Source organism: Ostrinia furnacalis, unplaced genomic scaffold (genome assembly GCF_004193835.3).
Source record: "Ostrinia furnacalis isolate ACB-3 unplaced genomic scaffold, ASM419383v2 OfSCF0283, whole genome shotgun sequence".
Taxonomy (NCBI): Eukaryota; Metazoa; Arthropoda; class Insecta; order Lepidoptera; family Crambidae; genus Ostrinia; species Ostrinia furnacalis.
The window spans coordinates 489,991-512,957 of record NW_021130522.1 but is presented as its reverse complement, the minus strand read 5'-3'; the positions used below and the strand labels follow the sequence as shown (position 1 = coordinate 512,957).

Below are 22,967 nucleotides of genomic sequence, written 5' to 3'. Positions count from 1 at the left end.
AACTTTTAAAGCAAACGTTATGATCAATCACAACCGATTAGACATGCTAAAGGTATAAAATAACTTCTCGTTCAGTTTCATAAAGTAGGAGTTTATAAAGCCAACCACGTAAATAAGCTATGGTCTAAAAGAGATGTTAAACTTCGTTTACTCAAAAAAGTTTATGAGACTCAAAATTATTACGAAACTCCGAGCTGGCCAATAAAATCCACAATTTATGTCGGAGCCGGCGACTGGCCCTCGTTGTTATTCGCACACAGACGGTCACAAGCACTAAGCTGTGCAAAAATGCAACATGAATTACCATTTTTAGATCCCCGCTAATGAAATTCTGCTCGGTTTATTATTTCCATTACCAACACCCTCTGACAAGTTTGTTCTCTGTATATTATGAAAATAGCTTATTAGTTAAGTAAGCAGCATTTTAACATTAGAGCCAGAATTGTAAACAGTTGGACATACGTGGCCTCACTCAAAATATGGACCTACTACTTTAGTGTTGGTGTCAACTTGATAGAGCCTTGAAACAAATTTAATTTGAAATGAAATGTAATAAAAACAGCTCCAGGTTAAGGAAAATTATAATGATACTCGTACCTAGTCGTATGTATGTAATGAATCAAGTTAAATTTTGTATTTTGTATTCTTTGCTTTAAAACCAGAATAACCAAGTTTCCAAGTTTTAGCAATAAAGAAAAGTTTTAGACCGAGTTTATCTACAAAAACAGCTTGAATTTAATTTTGCTTGTCTAAAATTCAAGGCATACATTGCACAGAAAGTTTATGTTCCCCCAAGATAATTGAGTAGGATTCTGTGTGGCGGTTTGGATTAGGGTATGTTCACATTGTGACCAGCGGACTAGGGACGTATTTTTTGTTCTATTTATTCCTCTCACTTAGGTACAGCATGATGCATGAGGAAAAAAAATACCTTCCTTCTTTTTCTCGTCTTAACATTCTTTACTACTTAGCTAAGTTCCTTAGGTAGACTTTCGATTGATACATAAATTGTCTGTCTGAGAGCGTTCACAATGAGCACCACCTTTATAAGAGTAAATATTAAGATTGTCTCCGTTGAGCCTGGCAAATGAGAATTAGTATTTTTTCAGTTTCAATTAACTGAAAAATCACGACCTAGCCCTATAAAATTATACCAGATATTTATACAGGGTGTTAGGTAAATGGGTATATGACCCGACACTAGCCCATGTTAACATGGGCATATAATATAAGATCCGATTTATATAAAAATTAAAATAATTAAAATGAAGATATCAATTTTCTGACTTCACCATACCATTTATATGCCCATGTTAACGTGGGCTAGTGTCGGCTCATATACCCATTTACCTAACACCCTGTATAATAGAGTATGATCCCTTGTTTAATATGAAATCCATTCCATAAGACGGTCTGGTATGTAAGAAGATTTTATTACGGAAAAGACAATACCTATTTAGTTTTAAAAGGAAAAATAATTCACTAAAAATAAAATAAAAAAACTTACCCCCAAGTATCACCTGAATCTTCTCTTTGAGGCATTGAGTTCCAAATTGTGTTGAGATACTTCATTTCTCGCTTTCTTCACATTCCACACAAAATTTTTCATTATGTCACTTCACAATGCACACAATCTTTTTATTCACGTTATTCACGAAGTTACAGACTCAGTATCTTTTTTATTCACGATATTCACGAAGTTACAGACTAAACGAAGCACAATAAATGACTTTATTTTTCCGGTCTCTAGCTTTTAGAGGGTAGTTTGAAACCGGCTAATAGAGATGGCCACTCCTATTCTGTTAAGTACCGCGCTGGAACGTTTATTCCGTGTGACGGGGAATATTGCTCGGATACGATAATTTTATCAGAATCAATATTACGCCAACAAGGAATAGCACTTTAGCAGTTTTTGGTGTATTGAATTCTGAATAGTTAGTAGTGCAGTAGATAGCTATCTTAGTTTGATTGATGTGACCTAGTGACTGAAATTAATTCTACTATATTATTATTCCTAATCTACTTATCTAGTGCTATCTAAGTTTACAGTGCAGGCCAAGGCAACTAATAAAAATTTGAATTGCCCCCTACATTTTGGACGAGTTTTATGCTAACGTTAGGCGCAATTCGGCGCAAAACGACTTTTTTGAAGTAGGTTGTTGTAGCCCTATTATTGTTCTACCTAGTTAAAAAATACAAACACACTGTATTCTCACTGCCATTATTTATAAAAATTATTAAAATGAAAAAGCTACGCTTCTCCGTTCTTTTAATAACGCAGGAATTTTCCAGTAACGAACGCGACACATAGGTACGAGTAAGTGATACGATTAAAGACCACATAAGAGTGGTTTTCCCGACAAATTGTATTACCTTTTCTTAGCAAAAGCCGTCTATTGTTTGCAAGACATTTTCGGTCATAAATATGCGTTCTTATTAAGTGGGCGTAAGTATAACAATAAAACGCAGAGGGTCTGTGTTTTATTTATGAACTGGGACAAACTTGAGGAGATATGATAAAGGCCTTTTATTGTTCTTTGCTTATTACTTGATCAGGGGAGTGGCAATATTACGAATAGACGGTTCATACGATTCATACACACGAATTTTTTTCTGGGAGATTGTTAGTTTGTGAAATTTTCTTGTACAAAAGTTGTTTTGCTTATCTATTTTTTCTTAATTTTATAAGCAGGACTCAATGTTTAGTCTATGAGATTTTTTACGCTTATCAGGAAAACTAAAACAAAAGCATTAATATCACAAATATATTTATTGTATTATTGTACATATGTTTACATAACACAGACAAAGTAGAACTATCACTCTGGAAAATAGATGAATCAATTAGAATCAAAGGTCCCAATAGGGACAATCCATTTGTTTTAAATATAATTAAAATATTGTGCTTAAAGATTAAGATGATCAAGATTTAAGTAAAATATCAAAGATTGTGCTGAAGTAGCAACTCTAAGCGGCTCGCGCGCCAAACACTTCGTCGATACAAAACAACACTCGATATTTACAGATTTACATCATCCTATAGAATCTATAGTATAATAAATAGATCAATATCACTGTCAATTAATATAATATGATTTGTCAATAATGTCTTCTCAGTCCACGGAGGTTCACCCCTAAGTGCCACTTTATTTAAGTATTTTTACGTATCACTTGATAAGCAAAACTTAGGAGTTTAGCAATTTTTAGACCGAATCAATCTAATGCAATGGTACAGTCAATAATAAATTAGTATTGACTTTAGTCGTTTGGACTCTACAATCCATTGGATGCATTTTATGATAATAGCATCACGTTTTCAACGTTATGTAGTTATAGCACTTACAAAACTCGATTATGATGAATATTAAGATCCTATAGGGTGCACCTTCGTGGAAAGTAGAGATAAAATACAGTTTTATACAACATTTCCAACAATTTGTTAAGAATTTGCTCGTTTTTATAAACATTTCATTGATACTTTCAAAATAACAATGGTTTTGGGTAAATTATGTATTTACTTAGATAACAAACTCCTTAAACTTTAGTTTAGGGACGAGCCCTGAAGTTGACGTATTGTGATAGGATTGTAAAATAGCAGCTTGGTTTCAATTAAAGTATGAATGAGACAAAAAATAGGGATGTGATGGGTTTCTTTTATGAATGGTTCACATTTGCACGACAATGGTACGGTGATGATCCGATTTTGAAAAGCATCACGTGCCTAGTCAATAAAAATGTGTGAACGTAATATAATATTAAGGCCTTTTCAGACAGAAAGCGTGCGCGCGATTACTAAGACAATGCATGGAAGATGCCTAAAAATTGCCATAAAACAACGACATCAGCACGCGATTAACACGTGCTGAGGTTTTTATGAAAACTGGATCGTTTAGTTAATAGAATATAAAGATTCAAGAATCCAATAGAATAAAATAATATAAGAAATACATTCAATGTATTATTCGATTCAAATACATATTCAGTATGGCATGTTACCACGCTATCCAAGACTGAAAATGTAGATTGAAATAAAATGTTACATGACGCTGACATTATAAAAAAACAAAAGTGTGTTACTTTACTTTTTCTTCTCCTTTTGTCAACGTTACAATAGAATTTTCAATTAAATCAGATAGTGTATAACTATTGTAGAAACGGGAGGATCAAGGGAGGGTGATATGAGTACTATCACTTCAGCCTCCCGAGCAGGGCCTTTTATTGCAATGTGGAGAATTTATAGCCAGACATACACATCTGTTCCATTAAACTTTAGTAGTTACTTTGCCAGCGTAGTTCCAAGAATTAGATTTGGGAAAATGATGTGAGAACAAAGTATTTGGGCATGCAGAAGTATGAGAAACTTGGCAATGGCGAAGTAAAATAAATATTTATTTTGTGACTCTTGTAAGTACAGTTTGTTTCGAATATTTCGAAATGTAAGTAACTGCCTAGATAAGTAAATAATTCATTCAAAAAGAAAATTCATATCATAGTCAAAATATTAAGACTAAAAATACATAAGAAGATAAGTAGGTATGTAAGCACTTATTTCACCGCGTCGATATATTTTATGTACGTATCTATTTATTTATCGTATGTAAATAAATGTATTTTACTTTTCATGTTTACAATTTTTATGTATTAATCAAAATTGTACATTTTATGAATTTAAAATGATAATATTGCTTTAAAATCTGTTTTCATTGATGATCTACGATATGACCAAACCCTAAAGATATAAATCTAAAACATAAAATACATTATTGCGTTCTTTCAGTTTTTCTACTAGTTACTATGTTAAAATCGTACTACGAAATAGTGATTCCATGTTATTTATACAAGTATATACAGAGACATTTCATTGTAGCTTCCTTGTACTGATTGCAATTGGTAGACTTGCACGAAGTACCTATTTGGTTGACTTGAACACATTGTGATGACCATTATTATATGTAGAGATAAGGTAGAAAATTACGAGTAACTTTAAGTACTTAAACAATAGCAATCGAAATGGAAACGTCTGATACTATGTTTAACATTACATTAACACTATAACGTCAAATAACTCTCAACTATTGTATTTCAAATCATTACACAAATAGTTATTAAATCCATATTGTAAAAGTATATTTTATCAAAACGAAACAAAGTATAACACCGGTATTAAAGGCTTATTTACAGATATCAATATTACATGTTTATGGACAATTAAATAGACTTAATATGTATTATTAAAATTGGTCGACAATGTAAAATTTAAGCTAATGATAATTAAAAACAATTGCACAAATGTCTCCTAAAAATTATATCCTATTATATGATTTGATATGTCTACAGCGAATCTATGGGTCAATAAGTGATTTGACTTACGACGATGCTTTGTTTTTTATTATTATAAGCAATTTAAGCAAAAAAATCTCACTCGATCGGCAGGCTCAATTCATTATTTCATATTGCAAACTGAAATAACTGTTTAATACGTCTGTCTCTGACGAAAGTTACAATCTATTATAAACTAGGTTATTATTAACTTCAGTTCAATTTATTAACCACTGAATAACTCTCTGACAACAGTATTTACATGTGAGCACTAATACTTGTATTGTCGTTTGTCTTCCCCGGCTCCCACGAGCCACACTGTACACGACTATCCTATAACATCGTCCAGAAATCAGATCGTATATTATTTAGCTTATTATTATGTCAAACAAGTGACTCGCTTTGGACCGAGTAAACAAGTTCTATGAGAAGCGACACGGAGCTTATTTACAGCGAAACATTAGACTAATGAGGAAGACGTAGGAAAATAAGAAAGTAACTGCCGTCGCACACGCACTTACTAGTGGTCTCAATTTCCGAATATTACGTACATTAATTTCGCTTTGACTCCTGTGTTCATGATTAGTCTAATTTTGTACGAGGGCACTAATTCGCATTTCGTTTTTAGTTGCGATTTCATGCTTATTTTTAAAGATATTTAAAGAAAGAAGTTCTAACGTGAGATTGAGATGAATAGATATAGAAAAACAAAATGGGATTTATAAGTCTTCCTCGATTACAGTTGGTGACCTAAGACGATATGGTTAGTTTTAGAATAGCGTTCGATTCAGTCTAACTAGATCACTGAGGATGACAGTAGAGTAACAAGATACATTAGAAAGGTGTAACAAAGAAAAGGGTTCCAAAACGGCCTTCTCAACGCAAACGGGAAAAGTTTTCGTCTCAAAATGGTCTAACATTAACATTTTTGGTGTTTCGTTTATTATGATTACTTTAACTTTAGCGGTGTTCGCCTGCGGAACATTTGGTTTTATCATCGACTTAACAAGGGTTCTTCTTTGGAATAAGACGTAGTTCTTCTGGATGCTTAATTACCTGGAGAAAAAGATAGATTTATCAAAATCAAGACAATAAAGGGCAATACTGTTCGGTTATCATAAACGTTTGTTTGAATAATCCTTTTCATGTTGAAGCGGTTTAACTCTTTTAACGGTTTAGAAGCTAGCAACTATAACTTTATCGAGTTTTGGGTAGAGCTCACCTGACCATAATATGGTAGCCTGGGCTGGCCGGTGGCTTCTACAAGGATCCAGCTAAAGAGCAACTGCTGCGGGAGGGACCACAACTAGCACAGAGTCTCGATCTGGCCGGGCGTGGTCAGCTGCTCGGAGGCTGCGAGACTCCTGGTGCAGGGTAAATGGCTACGAGTGTCCTGATGGTGGGCAAAGGCGGTTGCTTTGCTAGGGGCTCACTTAACCCATGGTCTCAGACCGGTTGGAGGTCGGCAGCTGCTGCGGCGGTCACGAAGGAAATAGTGGAGCGAGATATGGGTCTCAGTCTGGCTGTCCTTTGGCTGGCTTGGCTGCGCTGATGGCGACTGCAAGACTTCTGGTGGAGTGTTAACTGCAGTCTCACCTAGCACATGGTCTCGGGGCGGCCGGGCGTGGGCGGCTGCTCAGAGCACTGGTGGCAACTGCACGACTTCTGGTGGAGTGCTAACTGCAGTCTCACCTAGCACATGGTCTCGGGGCTGCTCGGCGGAGCGCTGGCGCGGCAGCTGCGACGAGTCTAGCACGATGGAGGCTGCGGGGGCTCACCTAGCACATGGTCTCTAACCAGCCGGGGTGGGTGGCTGCTGCGAGAGGACAGCTGTAGAGTCGTCAGCAGTTGCAGGAGGAAGGTCACCTAGCACATGGTCTCGGGCCTCTTCTTAGTCAGAGTGGTCGTGGTTACGCTGACGAGGTACATGGTGGGGTGATGTTATCTCCGAGGGTAGCTCTCCTGGCGATGTGCTTCCATTTCTGACGGTTAGAGGCGTCGTGAGTACATTGGACCATGGTGGACTTAGTGGCCTTCGTGATGCCGTCTATCCAGCGGGTTGGCGATCGACCGCGTGCTCTCCTGCCTTCCACCTGGCCCTGAACTGCCAGTCTCTCCATCGAGTTCTCATTTCTAGAGACGTGACCGAAGAATTTCAGTATTCGTAGTTGCACAGTCTCACAGGTCTCGGGCCAGCTGTCCGTAAACGGTTGCTCAGAACGCTGCTGGCGACTGTAACACTCCTGTTAAAACTCAAAACTTATCGGCTGTGGGAGAAGCTCACCTAGCACATGGTCTCGGGCCAGCTGTCCGTAAACGGTTGCTCAGAACGTTGCTGGCGGCTGTAACACTCCTGTTAAAACTCAAAACTTATCGTCTGATGGAGGGTCTCACCTAGCACATGGTCTCGGGGCGGCCGGGCGTGAGCGGCTGCTCGAAGCGCTGGAGGCGGCTGTGAAACTCCTGGTGGAGGATTAGCGGCTGCAATCTCACCTAGCACATAGTCTCGGGCCGGCCAGATGAAGAAGCTGCTCGCAGTCTTGATGGTGGGCTGACGGTGGCTGTGAGAGGAACTCACCTAGCACATGTTCTCGGACTGGCAGTCCTTAGGCGGCTGCTCAAAGCACTGGTGGCAACTGCATAACTTCTGGTGGAGTGTTAACTGCAGTCTCACCTAGCACATGGTCTCGGGGCGGCCGGGCGTGGGCGGCTGCGGCGGCTGCTCGGCGGAGCGCTGGCGCGGCAGCTGCGACGAGTCCAGCACGATGGAGGGCCGCGGCGGGAGGTTCTCGCTCACCATGTGCGAGAGGGATAGGTCGCTGGACGCGTTCGTTTCACCTGCAAGGAGTTTGGTTGGTTAAGAGTTTGTTAAGCGCGTTGGACACGACGAAGGTCATAATAACATATTTCGATGACGAAGATACATTTGCTTTACATTGAAAATTGGTATTTCACTGACACAAAATCAACTTTCGTCTGAAGATGATTCTGACTACATTATGAAAAATAGAAAGTACGAAATAATTGAAGTTGAAAATTACTAACTGAAAAAAAGACACCCCTGAATCCAATTCTAACCAGTGAAGTAAATCAAATCAAATCAAATCAAATCAAAATTATCTTTATTTGTTTAGACTAATTAAATTAGTACTTGCAAATCGTCAAATGCTCTTAAGGAGCCTATACATGTCTCATTCTTTTTTTGCCCTACCAAGTTATTCAAGAATCTCATAGTTTATTGTTTAACTCACCGGAAGGCTGCCTCGGGACCGGCAGAAGCACGTCTCCGCACGAGTCGTCTCCGAGCAAAGGTTGCAGCGGCGACGGCAGCTCGCGGCTGTCGATCGCTGACGACCTCCGCAGCGAGTGTCTGGTGGAATATTCAACGGTGAAGCATACATATAAATGGTAGACAAAATCCTATAGATACCCAACACTATTCGATCCTAGTCGATACAAGTTTACCCAACCCTACCTATCTTGGTATTGGTAAACCTGCTGCAATAACTTCCATGTAGCCAGGATCGATAAGCAAAACTTGTAACTATGATTGGAGTTCGGAATTTTGGCGCAAAAGTTGCTGACAGTTAGCAACGTTTGGAAATTTGCATTGCACCGCTAAGTTTCTTCCTGAACGGTGGCAAATCCTAGCAATCTATTTATTTTTGAAACCTAGAGAACTGATTGGAAACTGGTAGGTAACAGATGGGTTTACGGTACCACCCCCTCACTTCACAAACATTGCAGTAAGTTCTAAACAACTTGACTGACCTCTGGTGCGGCAGGCGGCGGTCGCACACTCACTGCGGGTACCAGTCGCACAGCCGCGACAGCTATATAATTACGCGCGAGCGATAAAGATGGGTAGCTAGGGGTCTTTGGACAAAATTCTACGTGCTCACGGACCGGGCTTTACACACACATTGCAGTAAGTTCTGAACAAGTTGACTGACCTCTGGTGCGGCAGGCGGCGGTCGCTGACGGTCAGCAGCGTGGTGGTCTGCGGCAGCAGGTGCGGCTCCTCGCTGTTGACGCACACGCTGATGCTGATGCCCCCGCCCTCCCCCTACCCTCCCCCCACTATAGTCTGGTCCGTGAGCACGTAGAATTTTGTCCAATGACCCCTAGCTACCCATCCTTATCGCTCGCGCGTAATTATGTTGCTATAGCGCTCGCACACTCACTGCTGGTGCCAGCCGCACAGCCGCGACAGCAATATAATTACGCGCGAGCGATAAGAATGGGTAGCTAGGGGTCATTGGACAAAATTCTACGTGCTCACGGACTGGGCTTTACACATACATTGCAGTAAGTTGTCAACTTGACTGACCTCTGGTGCGGCAGGCGGCGGTCGCTGACGGTCAGCAGCGTGGTGGTCTGCGGCGGCAGGTGCGGCTCCTCGCTGTTGACGCACACGCTGATGCTGATACCCCGCCCTCCCTCTACCCTCCCCCCACTATAGTCTGATCCGTGAGCACGTAGAATTTTGTCCAATGACCCCTAGCTACCCATCCTTATCGCTCGCGCGTAATTATATTGCTGTCGCGGCTGTGCGACTGGCACCCGCAGTGAGTGTGCGAGCGCTATAGCAACATAATTACGCGCGAGCGATAAGGATGGGTAGCTAGGGGTCATTGGACAAAATTCTACGTGCTCACGGACCGGGCTTTACACATACATTGCAGTAAGTTGTCAACTTGACTGACCTCTGGTGCGGCAGGCGGCGGTCGCTGACGGTCAGCAGCGTGGTGGTCTGCGGCGGCAGGTGCGGCTCCTCGCTGTTGACGCACACGCTGATGCTGATGCCCCCGCCCTCCCCCTCGGCCTCCCCGCACTCCTCCTCGTATCTGCTCAACACACACGCCATGTCTACGCTACTGACGGCGCAGCTTAGTCTCGGCTCTTAGGGGGACGGCCACAAGAAGCGAGGCGACATATACAGTAGCTATTTTGTACATATAATGTGGTATGTGACAATTTTAAGATGTTAAAGAAGATTGGTTGTTTTGTAGCATGTCACAGTAAACTTAGTTATTTTAAAGAAAATTTCTAACATGTAATGTGCTCTACCATCAATCCTAATATCACACAACTTCAAAATAATCTTTAGCTTGTGTAAGCTCAACGAGAGTTAGTCAATAAATTTACAACCCAGCAGTTTTTAATTTTCATTTAAACTAGGTACTTTCGTAGCAAACTATTTTAAAATAGGATCAAAGTTCATCTTCATTAATATCGTATAGCGGAAGGGAATATGAAAGTTAAAGAAGAAAATTGTTTCTGAAAAATAAATCTCAACGTCGTCATATTAAATTTTTCATTACGACTTTCATAAAATAGGAATTGTAATGCTTTAACAACTTATCTATTTCACGAATCCTATACGTTTTTCAGCAATGGTTATTCCATTTATAGTAAATATAAATAAATATCCTTGGACATTTTACACTGCGCTTCTAGTCCCAAACTAAGCAAAGCTTGTACTATGGGTACTAGACAACGGATATAGTATAGAACAGTTTAACCATGAAGCGAATAAGTATACATAAGTGGCAATGGTTTTTCTGAAAGTATCTTCTCCAGCTGAGCTAGGAAGCGCGCAGTGATAAAATTTTATCGTTTAGACGACAAATGTATGGGCTTATCGTGCAAAATCGATAAAATGCCTCGATAAAAGTTTATCGTGACACGCATCCTAAGCCTACTGGAGAAAGAATGTGAAGCAAATATCAGACCATCGGTCTAGCAACCACACAGACCCCGCCACCTCGTAAGAGTAAGATCCTCACCGCCTCTGGATGAGGTTTTGCATGATGATGTAGTCGTCCTCCTCGGCGCCTCTAAGATGCTCCTTCTCCATGAAGAGTGCGAACTCCGGGTTCGACATCTCGCTGGCGTGACGTCGACGGACTGAGGGTGACGTGGCGCGAGCGGGGGACAGCAGGCGAGACGTGATGGGAGTCCTGAGAACAATATTTACGTTAGTTAACTATAACCAGGCAGTGAAAGTCAACTTTATGCTTTGGAGATACGGTTGGAATCAATGAAGATACCTATGTATTCAGCGCGGATCGCTCCGCACAGCCGATCTGTATGAACTGCTAGGGAGAGGAGCGGTTCATACAGATTATCCATGCGGAGCGGGGCCGCACACTATAACCAGCCTTAGTCTTCTTTTACAGACGTTTGACATCACTTAATCAGACCGACGGTTTTCGACGTTCTTCCGAGGTATTGCCACTGACAGCCTTCATAGTAGTCTGTCTGGCAATGCTGTTTTATACCAAAAGTTTACTAGATTGCCTCTCTATGTGCTTACGTAATAATATTTTATCTTTTGTATAATCAGCTTAATCTATTGGGATGAAATAAACATAATTACATTACGTGTGTGTGATCCATATGGAAATCGAGCCCAGTGACCATAGACAAGAAAATTCAACTCTATAACCACTAGACCACTAGAGTTGACTAGACCACGGAGCCGTTATTAACTCTTCAATAGAAAGCGACGCTTGTTATTAAAATTGATTCAGTAAACCCTCATAAAACCAATTGTTTATTCACTATTAAGTTGCAATGACAGCTTAATATGACAATCAAAACTAATATTCCCCCATTTCTCCCAATCTACGCGGGATTGATCCATAATTCGAGCTAATTTGTATGGGATTTAATACCCGTTCTCGATTGCTGAATCACATTGGCCCGTTAAATTGCGAACTTTAAGGCCCGCACCCACAAACGGGACGAGCGACAAAGTAAGAGTGGTGGAGTAATTCAGCTTTAATATTTGAATATTAAAATTTTAGGTATATACGCGCGCGTTCACACTCGTAGTTTGACATACCGTCGTCTGTAGGTACATACTAAATACATTTAAAGGTAAAAGGCTTTGGTCTTAAAGGTAGCATTTCGAAGCAAGTTAGTGACGCTGCGTTGGTGGCACAAGACCAAAGATAAACACGCTGCGTCTGTGACGCTTAGTTAGAAAGGTAGCCTTTCTAAGACATAAATCGGTCGTAGTTTCAAAATAGACAGTCCTCCCTCTTTCTGTCAATGTACACGTAGGTATTTTGTGACTGTAAGTAGGAGCATTTACAAAACCTACATCTGGTAAAAGATAATAGCTAGTTACTTACTTATTCTGTGATAATACTTACTTATTGGAAAATCCAGAGACACCTATCTTCGGATTATGATGTCTATAGGATAGGATATCTGCTTAGTTAATATAATTCACTATGCAGGGAAGAGGTAAAAACGTGTTTTATATCACTGACTTTATTACTTAGGAACTAATATGGTTAGGTATTACCTTACTGATATTCATTGATTACTTTTATTGTACCTAATAATTTCAGCTTGCCCAGCGGGTAGCTAGCTGGACTAGTAGATTGAATCAGCCAATATGAGTTAATGTGGAAGACCCGTACCTACACAATGTAATTGCAGTAGGTCCGGTCCATGTATGTCGTCTGGTATTTAATTTTGTGGGTTCGAATCGGTTAGTCTGGAAGAAAACTTTTGTGTACCTACGGTCTATAGAATAAGTAAGAACATTAATAGGTACATGCATTATACCTAGCAATAAGAAATATGCGTAGGTATCTAAGCTTACTTGAATAAATATCAAAAATTCCCTTCATACTTACAGCGTTACAGCTTTACAAAGTAGTGGCAAGATAATATGCTACCTCAAAAACAGATACAAGAAAGTGCGTATTTTCATTTGAAACAATACAGCCATTAGCAAGTTTAAAAACACGTAGCTTAAAAATAGATGTGCATGTGGATTGAGTGATCCTTGCTTCAATCTTAACAAAAATCGAGGAAGTTTTACTTAAAATATGTTAAAACATTGCGATGAAGTTAAAAAATTTGTTAAACCTAAGATAAAAATGTTATGGCCAATAAATAGGAGCACTCATACCGCACGCTTTAAGAAAACGTCAACATGTTTATTTCAGAAAATAAAGCCTTTCCACTTCTTTTTATAATATAGAAAAATTGTTAAGAATATGTTATAACTATTAACAAATTCAGAAATTCCTTGCACGTCCCGTTCCAAAGTTATGACGATTATTTAGGATCACTCACACCCATTTTCTCTGTTACCCGGCCTTAACCGGTTCTGTTAACTGTCTTTGATTGCAACAATTAAAAACTAAATTCGTACATTTTTTAGAATTTGCGTCATTTCAACGAAAACCAGTGCTTGAGCTGGAATGATCCAATCCTAGTAATATTATTATTTATTTGGAAAATTTTAAGGGACGTCACATAGAAGTGCCAGCGTAAGGAGTGTAGACCAAATTCTTTATTTAGTGAATTAGACTCGCAGCGGTTCCCGAAAGGTGGTCCGCGGAACCCTGGGGTTATTCCACGTTTCGTGACCGACGTTGTTCGCGCGCACCGACTTGTTTACGCACAAGGGAGGGGCAGGGCGTGCGGGCGGAGTAGTACGGGGGTTCCGCTAGGAAAAGTATAATCAATTAGGGTTCCTTGCCAAAAAATTTGGGAAACCCTGAATTAGAGGGTCGTGCTCCTGCAGTGAAGACTAAATGACCTGATGATGATGATTGATGATACATCTATACTATCTAATCACTGTATTTTTAATTTAAAGTAAGTACCTACTCGCTGGCGATTCGTGCCTACGAGTATGACGCCCGTATTCACAAACGATGCTTGCGTAAGTGAAGCAGAAAATCAAACGCACAGCGTTGAATAGAGCTCTGTGATTGGTTCATGTGTCACCCTATGCGTCCACGAGTACTGTGAGACCTCATAGTAATGTTTGTGAATACGGGCGTAATAATTTAATGCGCCACAAAAAATAAGCCAACATCGGATTAGGAAGCTATCAAAATATTTTGATTTCACCACAATCAAATCAAAAACCTAATCATCTCAAATGTTAATCTGATAGTGCTGTTAAATGTACAGTTAAACAACAACTTGCAAACCGATTTCCCAGTAAATATGACAGTCATTTTAACACAAGTTGACAGCTCAGCCCTACAAGAAGAGAAAACATCGAAAGTAGACTTTCAAAACGAAATTCGATTGAATTTACAAGACATAAAGTCTAGACGGGGCGATAAATTCTGGCTGCACTAGTTAAGGGCATAGACAATTTCTATTAATAGTGCAAATGCCTCAAAATGGAATGTACAGTAAATTGACTGTGGCTCAGCAAACTCTGTTAAAACTTTTTATGTAAATTCTTTCTATTTAGTTCTACTAAGGCCATCATTTTGTTTAAAGCTAATTTATAAAGAATCTAGTCTAGGCTTAGATTAATTTTAATAAAGATCTAGATATTTAATATTTATGTTACCGCACTGGCCGTATTTCTGCCTTTAACTTTGCCATTTATTTTTAAATCGAAATTCAAACATTCAAACGTTCGAAAAAAGCAACATTTTTTGTCTCAAAACCTTCGGAATTTTTCATTGAATATTCTCCAACTAAAGGATCCCGCCAAAAATTGACGTTTCATCTCACAGACAACAAATCGCACAGATAAGTAAAAACAGTAAACATATAGGTAATCGATCAACTAAACAATGTGTGGCACGCGGCTCTCGACCGGTCGCTAACGGGACAGCGGCTGTACTTTAAGTACGAAACGGGTAACGATTTGACGCGGTAAAATTTGGACACGCTCAGTGAAATAGCAAATAGGTCTAAAAAATTAAAGCTTTCCATCTTTACCTAATGTTACGACATAACATTTTGTTGTTGTCCAATTTGTGTAAAAAAAAATCTTCTGAAAAAAAAGACGACCCTCAAGTATGAATATCCAAGTCTGTTGAAGACAAAATATTGAAATTCCACCAATTTTAGCTTCAATTTGCCTTTTTGTAAAAAAGAAACCCTAAAAGTGGGTCAAAATCAACAGCAATATTAGGAATGGCGATCTAAGATCGATTACTTATTCGTAGAATCGATGTTCCGGTTCAATAATATCAATTCTTAATTGATTAATCATCGGATTTTGTAATAGTAGAATTATATTCGAAATGAATGAAATTAAAGCTTTTATGGCCGTAATTTTAAAACTACAAAGTTTCATCAATGTTAACTGATGCTGAGAGATTTTTAATTGATGGTAAACGAAATGGAAATTCATTTCATATAAATCATGTTTCCATTCAATTTGCGCCTCATTCACTTAAGCTACTTTTAATTACGAATGTTGTAAGTGTTTTTCGTAATACATTCACTTTTGTAAGTCAGTGTTCCACAAATCGTACTATTACTTTTAGAATCACGAAACATAAAACAAATCATTATTTATTTTGACTGATCATCAAAACTTTAATTTCGATATTTTACATTGAGTTATTATATCTTTTGCTAAAGATAATGTTTTGTCAAACCACCAAGAATTTACATCAATTACTTTAGAATTTTTCATGTTTGACGCATTTGAAACATTTTATTTTATCATCACCAGGACTCAAGTCTCCACTGCAGGAGCACGTATCATCATTATCATCACCATCATCATCAAGTCTCCACGAGCACGTCCATCTCTTATTTACCAAGGAAGTGGTTGGTTTGGTCTACCCTCCCCACGCTATTTAGCTTCAATACCTAGTTAATGTAACTTAACCACATGTTTAACTTTCCCCAACACTTCTCAAAGGTGTCGTCTCAATAATTACTAACCTTCAACTCTTCCGAGGGTATTATTTACTAGGAAACGCTCGTCGGCAACTGACAGAGCACTGAGACGTACATTTTTCATTTCCGCGTCCATTCCACCCAGTTGCATGTACACCTTTCACCTTTACCACTGTTTAGATGAACAGACGACCGCGCAGTACTGTGGCATCTAAAGAATTTGTAATAGGGTCGATATTGCAACAAAATGTTGTACAGTCTACAGCACGTCAAGCTAAAAACTCAAGGGTTCTTATGTAGTGGCAATAAAGGCGATTTAGCAGCGAAAATGTATAGTCTGGTATTGTACAGATTCCAGCTCGGACCGTATAGCTTGAGGCTAGGAAAGTCAAAAGTAAACACTCATCTGTCTGGAGTCTCTAGATACCATCTATAGCAGTAATCGGTACAATTTCGAATCGATGCGAATAATCGGTCTCAGACCGGTCACCAGTCAATTGATATACTTTTATAAACTGTCAAAACTCCTTTAATCTTCTGATTAATTTCGTTGCGGGTCCAATGACAGTTTAACTTTCCCCCGGACAAACTTGAGCTTCACTGGTTGTTTTTATTGGCGGTCAAGCTGTAGATCCTGGCTGCACAGGAGTTCCAGCGGTGGGAACAGAGGTGGGAATAGTCCCGGACTGTCAAAACGCCACTTCTCCATTGTAATTGCAAGAAAAGGTCCACGTTTCACGCCACTACTGGAAGGTTCTGTTTTTAGTCTGACTGGTCCTAAATGAAACAGATATCGAACATACGAAATTGAGCCAACTATTCGCTATATCTGATCCTTTATTGGAACAAATCAGAAGAAAAAGAACAAGGGTCTGACGGTTGTGATTGGGTGACCTCATCGTCTGGCAGTGCATTAAGAATCGGGTTGGATTTCATGTCCAACCTTTTTGTGGATCAAAAAATATAATAATGAACAGTTGACGTCACTAACAAATCAATGTCGCTGGAGGTAAGGTCAGAGGACTTGGCAAGTCAAAGCAGATGGGTCATCATGAGACATCATCATCAAGAGAAGAGACTCTGTGAAGGCTCCATAGACAGAATAGGTCATCATCGGGCTCGTGATGAAAAGAATTGACGGATCAGCGATGGTCAAGAAAAGAGACCATGTGAATGCCCCATGGACAGTTCTGGCAGATGATGCTAGAATCCATTGTATGTATAATGCAAGCTAAGAAGGGCTATGGGACATTGTCCTATAGGTAGTACTGACTTTAAGAATAGATCGTTTCTAATAAGAGAAATAAATGATGATGTCGTTATCTTGTAGGCACTTCTTGTCATAAATTAGGCTAACAAAGGTGACAGTTTCTTCCGCCACTTCCCGACATCAGCCGATATGTTATCCCGAAGAGGTGATAGGACAAGCTACATTTAGGTCGTGTACGACGATATGGAAGCTCTAACAAAAAGGTTGAATTAAAATTATGGCCAGACTTTTTGTTCAAATCGATACATTTGGACATCACTATCGAATCTATAAACTGTTGAATGTTGATACCGTTTAGACCACAACGTTACATTCACTAACTGTCAGTTAATAGTATCAAATTGAGCACACTGTTTGATTGGAGAATGCAGAAGATTGTTATGTTTTTGTCCACTCTGTTGTGGGTTCTTCCAAATTGTCGACAGGTTGTAAATAATTGTCTGTTTATACACTCATTACTGTCGTAAAAATAGTTGATGACTTTATCAAGCTCATCGCTTTCTTTCTTTCATTAAAGAGTTACCTATTTTTTTCCTAACTTTTACAGTGACTTTGTCGATAACTGGTGTTTTTGTGTGGAATTTAACATATTTTTGACGTTTGTTAAAGTCAAAGTAAGATGTGCAACCCAGCCTAATACATTGAGTTATAATGTACGAGGGCTGCACTAAAAGTATCGGGAATGGAATATTTCCACTGTTCCAGTCATATTAAAATCTATTTAATTGCAAACTCCAGGGTTTTAAAAATCGTATACCATTTATTTATTTAAAAAAAGATTCTCGGTCTAATCACAAGGTCTTGTCAAACTTGTTTAGTCGTTGAGAAAATGGAATTGACTCGAGAAAATTCAAGAGCNCCACATGCACATTAAAAATAGGACATGCCTTCTGAACACTCCCATTTTATGTTCGACCTGTACGTACAGTTGACAGCACATCAGCTACATATTTTTGTAGCAAAATAGCATCTATTCCTGCTACATAAGATATCACAGTGCCGTTGACTGTACCCAGGGAATGATTACGGAGGTAATTGTCTCCGGGCCATTGTAAACATCTATAATGTATGTTTATTGTACATCTGTTGACAGTAATTGGGTATTGAAGTGGCATTGTATTGGAGTATTGGGTTATTCCAGGAAAAGTCATTAACTAGGGGTGCATCGCTACACGCTTGTATCGATAATAATCATAGAGAATCGACTAATACATATAAAAGGCAATGTTTTGAAAGTTTGGTTACTTTAAGTATAATCGACGTCCCGCAGTAGGCTGCTTCGATAGCCTAATGATATAAGGAAATGGAGGATTTGGTCTACACTCCCCACGCGCTGGTCAAATGGTCTGATTTTGGCACATTGGGCCCTTATTCTTATTTACAGCATTGAGTTCTTTGCAGAAGAGTGGGAGTGGTCCTATTCTATTCTGCCAGAATCACCCGGATCTTTAAAACGAATCCTGATGTTCGCGTTTGTTCCGAGGTCCCTTTTTACTACGTCCACGGGAAGAATGGTAGTGGCCCTATTCTGCTCTGCAAGAACAGTTTGTCTGGTAGAATACAACATCAGTCTTTGCAAGGATTACACTTTGCACTCATCTAGGCATGTCTGGTAGCGAAAACAGCCCATGCACAGTCTCCACTTCATCCGTGATGCTGGTATAGTCGTGCATTGCTAGCAGCAGCGAGCGCAGTGTATTGCCGACTCATGTGCCGCCATCCGGAATTCCCGCTGCTGTCATCTACCAACCTGACTAAAAGGTATCTATGTGGAACTTACCTAGGTGTGTGTGGCGGCGAGAACAGTCCATACACAGTCTCCAGTTTATCCGTGATGCTGGTATACTCGTGCATTGCCAGCAGCAGCGAGCGCGGTGTGTTGCCAACGAGATCCCTGCCGCTGTCATCTACCAGCTTGGCTGAAAGGTACCTATGTGGAACTTACCTAGGCGTGTGCGGCGGCGAGAACAGTCCATACACAGTCTCCAGTTCATCCGTGATGCTGGTATACTCGTGCATTGCAAGCAGCAGCGAGCGCGGCGTGTTGCCGACGCGAGTGCGGCCCGCCGGAATTCCCGCCGCACCGCCCGTCGCTTCCCAGCCTGATTGCCGCCCTGGAAAACGGGCAGGCGTTGTAGGAACGGCAGGAAATATGCAAGAAAAAAAAAACCAAAAATATTTGAAATCTCGTGACGTCATTTGACAGTCCAAAACGACACGCTGTTATGTGACGTCAACTGAGCAAGTTTATTTCAAACAAAGTTGAACGCTTGAGCGTGCTTGAGTCTATGTTTCTCATTTCCCGCTCATTTCAATACTTGTTTCACAGATCACCGAAGCTTTAACTGAATTGTATATTCCTGAATTTGAAAAGAAATCAATCATTTCTTGCTCAATTTTCCGACCTTAGACTGAAAATATCCAACCGTGCTCTCACATTTTAATATCATGTAAAAAATTCAAATCGAGAAATAAATCTTGAGTAAATATTAATATTTTGCTCCACGCCCGCGTCTAAGATGCTTCTTGCATAATGCATCGTTCGGTCGCAACAAAGTTGGGTAAAGCAAACCCATTCCACAAACACCACGTGTGTTCTAAGTTTACTATACGATGTATGTATGCATTGTTTCTAATTAAAAACAAATATTTTAGTACACGTCTTGATTTCTCAGTACGACAGGAAAACTGTTGGTTTTAATTTCAGCGTAACTTGTTGCTGATAGAGTATGCTGAATTCATTTCTACTGTAGTACCTATAATGTTTTAAATTCCAAATGTAGTCCGGATAGCAAAATACTGTTTTTCTCCGTGCCAATGGAAAAAAAGCAGTATTTTTAATACGGTTTGCCAGCTGATTACACCAGTTGCTAGAATAAAAAGGCGCCAATTTGGTAGCAAATCAAACTATTTTTTTGTTGCATAGTTTGATATACCAATATGCAAAGAAAGCCAGCCATCGTTCATTCTCATGAAAAGGTTTTTTAAATATCAAATCATAATAAGAAGCAAGATTTTGCACTCTGATAACTTTCTCTAAGATAAAGTTTTAAAAAGTTTAAGTTAAAAGAAAAAGGTGCTTTGTGACTGAATATTAAAGTAGTTAGGACTTAGGAGTTGGTTTAGTTATTCAGTTACTGGGACAAAATATTCCTCAATATAACGTGGTTGTTCAATTTACGTGGCTCTACAACTTGCCCAGTGTCACATACCATGACTGTACCATACAAAAATCACGTATTTTCCGATAAGTAGGTTTAGTGTAGGTACTCTATGTGCTGCGAACCTTATCTTAGTTTGTGTGTAAGTGTACCGTAATCTCATTTAAAGCATAGTGTCGTTATTTTGCATCCAGCTGCTATGCTGGCGACGAGGTACAGAACATTAAGCAATTAATACAGTAGCTTTACTGTGCAAATTCGGTCGACGAGTTCGTCTAACCAACGTCATATGCAGCACTACCAAGTAGTTTTTGCTAAGATGTATGTCCATTAGGATGCTAGTTACATCGTCCAAGACTCAACTGCATAACTCCCACACGTCACTTTACATTCCGAATTTCCATAGCAAAGGGGCGACAAACTACTGTACAACTATGCATACGAATTTGGTAATTTATTGGAACGAAATGTATGCTAAATGAGAGAGTAGTACCTACGTCCCTTCACACAATGTAATTCTGAGTTTTCACCTCATTAAAACTAAAAAATAATGTAGAGCTTGATGAACTCAATTGTCATTTTTATAACGATGAAGTTGGGGCGAAAGTTTCATACTTACAGATAAGCACTATGGACACAATCAACTAGAAAGATATTTTTTGCTACGATTTGTCAGGTGGGAATTAATCTCCTAATCACAATCATTATCTACCTATATTTATTTATTTATTTCAAGGCATAACCTACGTCCTACACAATACACATACTATTATTAAGTAAAATGAGATGATCATCCAAATGTGTTTATCTCATAAATCCTTTACAGTTTTGAGCACCTCATAAAGCAGTGACTCATCAGCCACTCTGATTAATACAAATCCCTCTTTATCCAAGCATAAGAGCGTTGTAATTTAGCTAATCCTGCTAGTGCAAGCGAAGTCTAGTGGAAAATTGCTGCAAGGTTCGCCATATTTTACGTAGCATTTTTAATTTCAGTCTTATTAAAGAAAACCTCGGATATATGCATTCGCAGAATGGGCTTAAAATTAAGGCCATTATGTGCTACAGTTTCAGAGGGAAAAATATTGTATGATCCTACACGGTGACATAATAAATAAAATAAAAATTTCAATTCTACATTATAAGCTTGCAAATCTTAGAAAAATAATGTAGAATTGAAAAAATATGTTTGACTCACCTCTCCAAAAGAAAAGCGTTTCCTAATACCTTTGAAGGTGACTTTTCGTCGGGCTAGGTGGGATTTGGTGTTATTTACGAAATATATTATCTAATCTTCATAAATTTACCCTGGGTATTGAGCCAAATCCTACTTCTTTACAGCATTAAAGATATTGAGCTTCCAACTTATCAGAATCCAAATAAGTATGTGGTAAAAGGTTCTCTTAAGGTTTCCAAGTAGTTTTTTCTTAACAAAGGTCAGACAGGAAAAATCTCGTCTCATATTACATTGTTCTCCAAATTGAGTAGGTACAAATGTATTTGTAACTAGTCTTTCCTCATAATCATCATTATGATACTGAATTAGTTTTTTGATAGAATAAGCTATATTAACTACTGCGCACTTCACTGGAATGCCACCTCCCCGCGTTTGCCTCGTCCGTACCAGAGCGTCGATGTGACGTTACGGCTGCCAGGTTCACAGTTAATTCGAATAGGTTGTACGTTGAAATTCTAAAAGTCAACGACAGAACACTCACCGGTTGTTGAGTTGTGGACCGACCCAGCGTCGACCGCGGAGTTATCAGGCTCTGAGTGAGTCTGGCTGTGCTGCCTCCTCGGAGCCAGGTGTTGGGCAGAGTGGTGGCCACCCATGCCGCAGTCGTTCCCGCCTTCCGACCTCCTGCAGGTGTAGGATTGTGTCAATGACAGAAGCTGGAGAATATGGAGCTACGTCTTCGAGGCACATGAATGATTTTAGGATCGGCTGTCGACGATAAATCTAAGATGTCTACTAACATTGCATAGAGCAACTGAAAATGATTCAATATTTTAAAACTGTGTGGCAGGGTTATAATTATATTAGAGACAGTTGAATATTGCGCGCGATATCACGTCTTTGCCGGTGATTTTAATTTGAGAAACCAATCACGGGCTTGAATCTGTTCTTGAGTGTATAAACTGGTTTCATAATACGGGCCAGCTCTTTAGTTAATTAAGTAAATTAATACTTTGTTTACTTGTATTTTATTTTATTTATAAAGACACATTTTTCATACACTCTATTGTCGACTACCGACCCTAAAACATTTCATGTGGCTTAGATAAATATGGTGCTTCAGTTACGTGTTTTAAGTTTGTATTGTAACCGTGACGTTATAACATTTTTTATCCATTTGAAAAGATATAATAAGATTTACATTGTTTTGTTTTGTGTATAACACTGTGTAAGAAAGTTGAAGCTGCTTTGTACTTTAAAGTTTGCCGTAGCCGTGTTGTAGATATTTTAGATAAATAAATAAATAATTTATATAAATATACGAGTAATTAGACATACTTGTATGTAATAAAATTATTACGAATTACGAAATATAAAATAAGTTTGAATATTTACATATTAATTA

The 22,967-nt window shown here is 39.1% G+C and overlaps 1 protein-coding gene across 10 annotated transcripts in view; it reads right to left on the bottom strand.

Annotated features, from left to right (window-relative positions):
- Positions 1–2,786: 2,786 nt before the first annotated feature.
- LOC114358222 (transient receptor potential cation channel trpm-like) overlaps positions 2,787–22,967 on the bottom strand; it is a 60,379-nt gene continuing 40,198 nt past the window's right edge. For 5 of the 10 annotated variants that reach the window (XM_028312127.1, XM_028312151.1, XM_028312162.1 and 2 more), the window contains 7 exons: positions 22,104–22,246; positions 19,170–19,338; positions 11,109–11,282; positions 10,026–10,196; positions 8,571–8,689; positions 7,994–8,157; positions 2,787–6,375 (listed from right to left, as the gene is read on the bottom strand). In XM_028312127.1, the coding sequence (XP_028167928.1) occupies positions 7,994–8,157; positions 8,571–8,689; positions 10,026–10,196; positions 11,109–11,282; positions 19,170–19,338; positions 22,104–22,246 (940 nt within the window). In that variant the 3' untranslated portion in view covers positions 2,787–6,375. The remainder of the gene's footprint in view (positions 6,376–7,993; positions 8,158–8,570; positions 8,690–10,025; positions 10,197–11,108; positions 11,283–19,169; positions 19,339–22,103; positions 22,247–22,967) is intronic. The other 5 variants (XM_028312110.1, XM_028312135.1, XR_003656367.1 and 2 more) reach the window with 4 other exon arrangements.